At 55.6% G+C, this 8,794-nt stretch overlaps 1 protein-coding gene across 1 annotated transcript; it reads left to right on the plus strand.

Annotated features, from left to right (window-relative positions):
• The first annotated feature begins 424 nt into the window (after nucleotides 1–424).
• MYL2 (myosin light chain 2) lies at nucleotides 425–8,570 on the plus strand. Its single transcript, XM_005612597.4, has 7 exons — nucleotides 425–616; nucleotides 1,821–1,910; nucleotides 4,221–4,296; nucleotides 5,399–5,503; nucleotides 6,228–6,306; nucleotides 6,393–6,441; nucleotides 8,254–8,570. The coding sequence occupies exons 1-7, from the start codon at nucleotides 614–616 to the stop codon at nucleotides 8,350–8,352; spliced, it is 501 nt and encodes a 166-aa protein (XP_005612654.1). The 5' UTR covers nucleotides 425–613; the 3' UTR covers nucleotides 8,353–8,570.
• The last annotated feature ends 224 nt before the right edge of the window (nucleotides 8,571–8,794 follow it).

Raw genomic sequence — 8,794 nt, forward strand, 5'->3', positions numbered from 1 at the left:
GGCCTCCTGAGCCGGCTGTCTACTGACCCTGAACAAAATAACTAAGTGGATTACACAGTATGTCAGGAAGTGATAAAGGCTGTGGAGGGCAGGGGCTGGGGAGCTCCACTGAGATGGTGAGATTTGAGCAAAGAGTTGAAGGAGGCGAGGGGGTGATTCTTGCAGCTGTCTGCTGGAAAAGCATTCCAGGCAGAGGGAACTGCAGGTGCAAAGGCCCTGGGGTGGGACCCGTGCCTGATGGTGTTAGGGAATTTTAAGTCTCCTCTCCCCGCCGTTTCTTTCTCAAAACTGACAAGCACAAGTGTCGCCCGCCCAGCGCTGCAGCAAGCCTGCGGCATCCCCTCCCCCTGCCCTGACCCGGCCGCCTGCCTCTTTAACCTTGAATGCCTCTTCGGGTCTCACGTGTCCCCGGGTGGCGAGTGAGCTGCCTGACTTCAGAAGAACGGCATGGGGTGGGGGGGCCTTAGGTGGTGTCCGCCTCACCTATTACTGCCAAAAGCGGCCATGGGGTTATTTTTAAACCTGGAGAGGAAGTATTTATTGTTCCCGGGCGAGGCGAGCGGGGCAGCCGGTGGGATCCTTCCTGGGGAGCAGCTCTGCATCCTTTCCAACCATGGTGAGTAGCGAGGGCTCGAGGTGGCAAGGCAGGTGGGTGAGAGGGGATGCCACCTACAAGCAGGGGCCGACGGGGACGGGGAGAAGGCAGCTCTCAAGGGCCAAGACCCCGTGGAAAGAGCGCTGCTCAGTCAATGCCCGGCAAGCAGCAGGGAACAGCCGCTCCCGGGGACTCAGAGATGGAACACGAGCGTTGGCTTTTTTATGGCTTGTCTGCTGACCTCTCGAGGAATCGATCGCTCCCGGGGGTCGCAAAAGGGGACTGAATGCTTTAAAGGATCAAATTGTGGTTCTTTTCTCCTGTCCAGGCAGCTGGGGAAAGAATCTGCTTGTCCTCACCTTCTGAACGGGCCACTTTAGGACCTCTCCCCCCATGCTGTTTGCTAAGGTGTCCCCCTCCTGAAGTGGGAAGCCCCCCAAATCAGGGTCAGCGAAGGGGAGTGTTTGGGGCGCAGACTCGAGTCCGATGCCCCAGTTCCACTCCGGCTCAGGTTTTTGGTGACTGTGTGACTGCGGCAAGTGGCTCACCCTCTCTGAGCCTCAGCTGCCTCCCTAGTAAAATGGCGATGCTGATAACGGCATCTCCTTGACAGAGCAGCCAGGCGGATTCAATGAAACAGCGTGTGTCCAGCGTTCCAGCGTTTGCTGCAACTATTTAAAGTCAGAGAGGGGCGGGTGGGGAGACGTGTTGCCTTGCTCTTCTCCGCGCCGTTTGCGTGGCGCGAGGACAGAACATTTGGGAGATCTCGCTCCGTTTGGATCACGGGAAGATGGCGTGTGGGTGCAGAAGTGGTTGGGTTTTAACAGCCTGGAAAAGTGTCCTTTCATCTCTGTGTTCCTTGGGGTTTAGCGAGCCTGACATATTCCCCCCCTTGATCGATGCTCCTTCTGTGCGTTACGGAACCTTCTGTGAAACGCACTGAACAAAGAGGCCAGCTGATCTCGAAGCGTGGCCTCCAGCCCAGACGCACCTCCATGTCCCCACTTTGCAAAGGATGCTTCAGGATCCTTAGCCACCAGAACCGGGTGCCTTTGAGACCCGTCATTTCGGGTCCTGTAACCCTCCAGCATTGCCGCCTTGAGACGGCTGTGGGCACCGGCCCCCCGTCCACTGACGAGCAGCTGAGGCTCACCCAGAGAGGGGCCCTCACCTCCTTTTCTTCCCACTTCTGACTTTCAATCAATGCGTTTTTTCTCCCCGCCAGTCACCAAAGAAAGCCAAGAAGAGAGCAGAGGGCGCCAACTCCAACGTGTTCTCCATGTTCGAACAGACCCAGATCCAGGAGTTTAAGGAGGTGGGTGCAGCTGTCGCCCGCTTGGCCTGGGGGGAGGCTCCGCCGGTCAGAACGAGCCTTTCCCCCATCCCATGTCCCCTGCAGGGCCCTCCTGGCCGGATGTCTTTATCCTCCAAGCAACCCCACATTTGGGCTGTGTGTGCACGTGAACCACTTCCAGAAATTATCTTTAATAGCTTTGCTGATCACGAAAGTAAAGCCTGTTTCTTGTTGAAAATGTAGGGAAAAATTTCAGAAACCCACAAAGAAGAGAATAAAAACAACCTACAGTTCTGTGACACAGAGACGATCAGTTAGCGTTTTGGTTTACACACGTCAAGTCATTTTTGTGACATACGTGTACAGCCGTGCACCTCGTAAGGATGTTTCAATGACGAATCCCATCTAGGGCGGCGGTCCCGTAAGACGAGTACCGTGTAGCCCAGGTGTGTGGAAGCACACGTGATGACGTTCGCATGACGCCATTGCCTAGTTACGCGTTTCTCAGCATGTGTCCCGTCGTTAAGTGACGCACGGCTGTATATTTGTCGCACAAATTATGATCTATGCACACTGATTAGCGCCTGCTGTTTCCTTCCAGCAGTTCAGCACCGACGTTTCCTATGATTTCTTTAACCACATCCTGGGGTTGGGTGTCACGTGTGTGTAGCATGCTTTACTATTATAAATAACACACCTTCGCCTGCGTCTCTGGTCATTGCCTTGGGGTAGATTCCTAAAAGCAGAACTGCTGGGTCAAAGAATCTTTGAAAAAAAAGGAACTAAACTAAGTCGGCCTGCCCTCCAGAAACGCTGGGGTTAGACTGGAAGGTTCTTTCCCCACATCTCCATCCACACTGGGGTCAACGTCTAAGATGCTGTTTTTGCCAATCCGAGGCGCGAAAAGAGCGCCCTTTGGACTTTAAATGTTAGTGCCCCAACTGATGAACACCAGGCGGGTCTGAGGCCCTGTGGCATTTGCCGGGACTCTGCCTTAGGGAGCAAACTGAAATCCCCACTAGGCAAGGTGCAGCCACTGCCCGAGGCTCCGTGGAACAGATTGACTTCGTATTCCAGCCGTGGGGGCGGCCCACGCGAGCCATCCACACTCGCCCAGCCCTTCGGAGCACAGGGCGCTAGAGGCAGGGGTTTCCATCAACGGGGAAACCATTTGGGGCTTCCAAACGGGACACGGACGCGTCCACCTTCTGTCCCCGGTAACATTCACGTCACAGGAATGCGGGGCCCGTAGGCCCCCAGGGAACGAGGAATTCCTGGATGAAATGTCCTATCTGAACTTGAGACAGTCCCCTTCCAGGGAGAGAACGCCCCCCTCCCCTCCCCTCCCCTCCCCGTCCCCCCCTCTGGACCAGATCAGCTGCTGGCGCGTGGGCAGCCGGTGCACATACTTGGAGCAACCAGCTGCGGCAAAGAACTCCAAAAACGTGGCGCCCGTCCGGCGTTTGTGAAATCCCCGGGCCTTGTCGGAGCTCTCGCAGGCCCCCAGGGAGCTGGCGGGGAAAGACTACCAGGCGGGGCGGTCTTACAGATGACGTGGGCTTGGGAGTCGGGGGACCACATGAGACCCCAGCTTTTAACTTGTTTTTTTTTTTTCACTAACAGCTTTATAGAGAGAGAATTCACAGGCCATAAATTCACCTTTTTAAAGTAAGCATACAATTCAGTGTTATTTACTGTCCTCACAGAGTTTTGCAAGCATCACCACTATCTAATTTCAGAACATTTTCATCACCCAAAAAGAAACCTCATACCCATTAGCAGTCTCTCCCCACCCCCGCCCGCGCAGGCCCTGGCAGCCACCCGTCTGCTCCCTGTCTCTGCGGATTTACTGATTCTGGACCCTTCATAGAAACAGAATCATGCAATATGTGGCCTTTTGTGTCACTCGGCCTCTGTCTCAAGGTTCATCCGTGCTGTAGCGGGCGACAGAATTCTCTTCATTGCTACACACTGTCCCCTCACAGGGCTGCCCCACATTTTATTCATCACCGTCAGCTGATGGACGTGTGGGTCGTTTCTGGGTTTGGCTGCTGTGAATATCGTTGCCACGGACGTTCGTGTGCAGATTTGCGTGGACACGTTTTCAGTTCTCTTGGGTGGGTACCCAGCGATGCCGCTGCTGGAGCATGTGGGACTCTGTGCCCGACGTTCTGAGGACCCGCCAGACTGTGCTCAATCTTTGACTCTGGAGCTGAGGTCTTTCGATGCCCCCTGAGAATCCCAGGACCCACGTCCCCGGGCCCGTGGGCAGCCCCTCGGCCCCTTCCCCTCCTCCTCCCGGGCTGACCAGCCGGGCCCTCCCTCTCACAGGCCTTCACAATCATGGACCAGAACAGAGACGGCTTCATCGACAAGAACGACCTGAGAGACACTTTTGCCGCTCTGGGTGAGTCGCCCCCCTGGGCCGGCAGGAAGGGCTCCTCGTCCCACGCCCACAAGGTGGGAGGTGGCACCACTGACAAGGGGGAGAGCTTGTCATTTTCCAAAGAAAGGGCTCCACCACGACTGGCCTTTAAGACAAATTTCAGAGGATAGGAAAGAAGTGTTTAGCCTTTAAGTGTCTTCGCATATCTTTTATTTTTCTTTTAAAATAACTTATTTGTGTCACTTTGAATGCAATGCCAGCTCCTAACAGAAAACCTGGAACACTCAGAAGAGTATAAAGGAGAAAACAACATCACCTAGGAGGCCACATTCCACTGTGAATGTTTTAGCCTAGAAGTCTTTTTAGGCACGTCCCTTATGTGTGTGTTTTCAACAACTGGAATCATTCTATTTTGGATTTAGCTTTATAAATATGCCATCTCAATAGTGTGAGCATGAGTGCATAGAGCTTTTTCAAAATATTCATGTCCAAACTGCCACCACTCACACCCCTTCTATCCCCACCCCTGGGACTCAGGGCCACCATGAACAGCTGTGCGGGTTGTGCACTGCACAATTCTACTGGATACTATTCATATTTGTAGCCAGTGTCGATTTTTACATTTAAAACATAAATTATCTTAAGACAGGTTGGCTTTTTCTAATTTTCACGAGGGTACCACATGGGCTTGTGGCAGGGGATAGAGCAGGTATATGAGAAGATAAAAGCTGTGTACAGCAGCAGGTACAATTTGAAAAAGTTCCCCGGAGTCATTCTGATTGTCTCTCCCACCCACAAATGAGAAGGGCTAATTTATAACGTGGGCATTTCCCATTGGAGTAAAATATTAAAATGTCTGCGAAAAGTGGTCCAGGTTCTGAAGACACTATTTTAAAAACGGGTCACCCCTCCGCACATCGGACGTCTGGGTTGTCTCCAGCTGTCGGGCTGTCATAAACAGGGCCGTGGAGAACATCTTCTCACGGGGGTCTCCGCCCCGTCCACGCTGTCTCCGATTATTCCTAGACTAGATCCCCGGAGGCGGGATCACGGCACAGACGTGGGTGTCCCCCGAGCTGCGCTGTCCCAGCTCGGGGCTCTGAACGTGTGTCTCCCGCCCTAGGGCGCGTGAACGTGAAAAACGAGGAGATCGAGGAGATGCTGAAGGAGGCGCCGGGCCCGATCAACTTCACCGTGTTCCTGACCATGTTCGGGGAGAAGCTGAAGGGTGGGCTCGCACGCGTCCGTGTGCACATCCGTGTGCACATCCGTGTGTGCGCGTCCGTGTGCACACCCGTGCGTGCACATCCGTGTGCACATTCGTGCGTGCGTGCGTCCGTGTGCACATCCGTGTGTGTGGATCCGTGTGCGCGCGTCCGTGTGCACATTCGTGCGTGCGCGCGTCCGTGTGCGCGTCCGTGTGCACATCCGTGTGTGCGCGTGTTTATGTGTCTCCCCTTGACTGTGAGTGAAAGCGCTAGGGGGACAGCCGGGTCGGCAGATCACAGGCAGAGCCACGTTGGGGAAGAAAGACTGGAAACGGCAGGGGACGTTGCCGCCCCCGCTCCCTGAGCCAGACCCACGCTCAGCCGCAGGCACGACCTCACCTACCAGCGCTGGGGGGTCTGTTCTTAGACCCAGCCTGCAGATGGGGACTGAGGCTCAGAGATGGAAAGTCACTTGCCTGAAGCCGCACAGCTAGCTGGCGCTGGAGTCAGGATTCGAATCCCAGTCTCTCTAAATCCAGATCCGCGTCTGACCCCGGGTTTGCTCAGAAATAACACGACCCTCTGCCGGCTCCTCAAATGCCACCGGCCGCGGAGGGCAGGGTCTCTCCTCCCAGCAGAACAGCTGGGCTCTGCCCCTCCAGCTCTGGGGCGCTTGGCCCCGCCTCCTGGGTGCCCGGGCGCCCAGCCCCCCGCGGCGTGGTTCCACCCTGTCTTCTGTTTCAGGGGCGGACCCCGAGGAGACCATTCTCAACGCGTTCAAGGTGTTCGATCCCGAAGGCAAAGGGGTGCTCAAGGCTGATTAGTGAGTGGGGTCCGGGGGGGACGCGGGGTGGCCTGCTCCCTACACCCCCCACCCCCGGGCCGACACCTGCTCTCGTCCCTCTGCAGCGTCCGGGAGATGCTGACCACGCAGGCGGAGCGGTTCTCCAAGGAGGAGGTAATGGGCCCCGTGGACTCTGCTCCCAGCTCGAGGCCTGGCTCTTCCGGGGACTCCTCCCCCCACCCCCTTTTCTAAACCAGCCCTGACCCCCCACTGAGACCGACCTTGCCGTCCTTACTGAGCCCTTATCTCGCTCTACTCTCTCATCATCCTGTGAGGTAGGCACTAGTATTATCCTAACTTTACAGATGGGGAAACTGAGGCACAGGGAAGTCAAGTCACCTGCCTGAAAGGACAACACTAGCAGTAAATGCCAGGGCCTGGGTTCAAACCCGGGTCTATCTGACTCCAGGTTCCACCTCTCTCACAATGCCTGCAGACCTGGTTAGAGCGTCAGTCTCCTGCTGGAGTTGGGGAGGTGTGCAGGCTCACCATGTCCTGTCGTATAGATCGTACACTGCACAATTCTCCTGGCCGCTGTTCTTGCTGTATAGATCGTGGCGTATATACTTGTTGCAATAGTTTCCCAGCAGATGGCAGTAAAGTGTCTTGTTATAATTTTGATAAAATCAGTATATATGACTTTTTCTGGCAGGTGGCAGTAATGTGCCTGGAAGAAGGGGAATTTTTGCTAATTTGCCAAAAGTCCCGTATGAACAAGAAACTGTCCTGCCAATATTATTAATGAAGGCTAATGAGTCTATTTAAAATAGCCCCCTGTAGCCTCTCAGGCTCGATTCCCTCAAGTTCCACATTTTATTGAAAATTTTGTTTAGGGGCTGGCCTGCTGGCATAGTGGTTAAGTTTGTGCACTCTGCTTGGAGGCCCGGGGTTCACACGTTCAGATCCTCAGTACAGACCTACACACCACTGATCCAGCCATGCTGTGGTGGCTTCCCACACACGAAACAGGAAGATAGGCACAGATGTTAGCTCAGGGACAATCTTCCTCAGCAAAAAAATAAATAAATAAAAAAGAGCCAGCCTTTATATTCCACCAGCTTTGTGACTTTGGACTTTGGACAAACCCTTTAATTGCACTGTACCTCAGTTTCCTCATCTGTAAAGTAGGGACAATCACAGAACCTAACTCATGGTAGATGTGAGGGTTGAATGAGTTCATGTGTGTAAGGTGCTGACATGTGATAAGGGCCATATGAGTGTTAGCTGTTATTAGCCAATATGTGTTTTTAAAAAATTACTAGCCAATACTTTTTCAATGTGGAAATTGCATGCTTAAAAAAAAAATCTAGATTTCTAGTTTCCTTCAAAGAATCAGATTCCGTCAGTCTGACCTCCTTGCCCATGTGGCCACACTGGGCTGGCCCTGGGCAGTGGCCACCTCTACAGATGGGCTGTGTCTCCATTTAGCCACAGTCCCCACCAGGCCCACCTGCTCCCTTAGGAAACCTGCCCCGCCCCGTTGCCCTCCGGTTTGCAATCCCTGCTTGGCCCATCGCAGGCTGGGTTCCTGGGAACATCACTGCAGGATGGCCCTGGGGTCAGCACCTGTGAAGAGCAAGGACGGGCAAGGACGCAAGAGGGCACAGAGCGGGGTGTTGACCCGCCATTCAGGCCCAACGAGTGTCTTGAGGACCCTCAGGGAGCCCTGGAGCTAGAACAGCCCTGCCCAGAGGCCCCAGGGTGGGCCCACACTCATCAGTCGCTGCGGCCCCCCCCAGGAAGGGCGTGACCTCGGGCGGGTGGCTCTCTGCAGCAGCTGATGACAAGGCCTTCCTGAGGGGGGTGGGGAGTCTGTCCCCACGTCCACCACGTGCCCAGCTGCCTCTCCCCTCGGGTGCCCCGCACACAGGCCCCCCGCCCCCGCCCCGCCCCGCGTGCTCAGCGCATCCTGCTGGCTCGTTGCAGATCGAGCAGATGTTTGCGGCCTTCCCCCCGGACGTGACGGGCAACCTGGACTACAAGAACCTGGTGCACATCATCACCCACGGGGAAGAGAAGGACTGAGGGGCTGGTCGCCGGGCCGGGCCCGTCGGGGGGAGGGTGGTCCCTGCCCTCCTCTCACTTTGCCCAGGGAAGCTGCGTCCCGGCCCTGGCCTGGTGGCCGAGTGGTGGCCTCATTTATCCGCGTCCGTTGTCTCTGCAGCCGGGCTGGCTTAGCGACGCCCCCCAGCCTGCAGGGGGGCCGCCCCGAGGCCGCGTGCAAATAAACAGGAGACCGCGTAGCTGCCCCCGTGTCTCTCTGCCTCCAGGAGGAAGGTACCCTGCTGGTCCCACGCAGGCGGCCGTGGCCTCGTGACGGCCCTGCCGTCATCGGGATTCAATCTTAGGGACTCCATTGAAAACAGATCTACATGGCCACTCAGGCCTGTTCCCGTCATGGCCCCCTATGGCTGGAATGTCCCCCGGACCACAGCGCTTTCTCCCAAAGAGCTCAAGTGTGTCGAGC

Source organism: Equus caballus, chromosome 8, assembly GCF_041296265.1.
Source record: "Equus caballus isolate H_3958 breed thoroughbred chromosome 8, TB-T2T, whole genome shotgun sequence".
Taxonomy (NCBI): domain Eukaryota; kingdom Metazoa; phylum Chordata; class Mammalia; order Perissodactyla; family Equidae; genus Equus; species Equus caballus.

Excerpts from the sequence above, each read along its gene's own strand:
- MYL2 (XM_005612597.4), top strand. Across the intron at positions 4,297-5,398 it reads AGACACTTTTGCCGCTCTGG|GGCGCGTGAACGTGAAAAAC; the intron begins GTGAGTCGCCCC and ends CTCCCGCCCTAG. Across the intron at positions 6,442-8,253 it reads AGCGGTTCTCCAAGGAGGAG|ATCGAGCAGATGTTTGCGGC; the intron begins GTAATGGGCCCC and ends GGCTCGTTGCAG.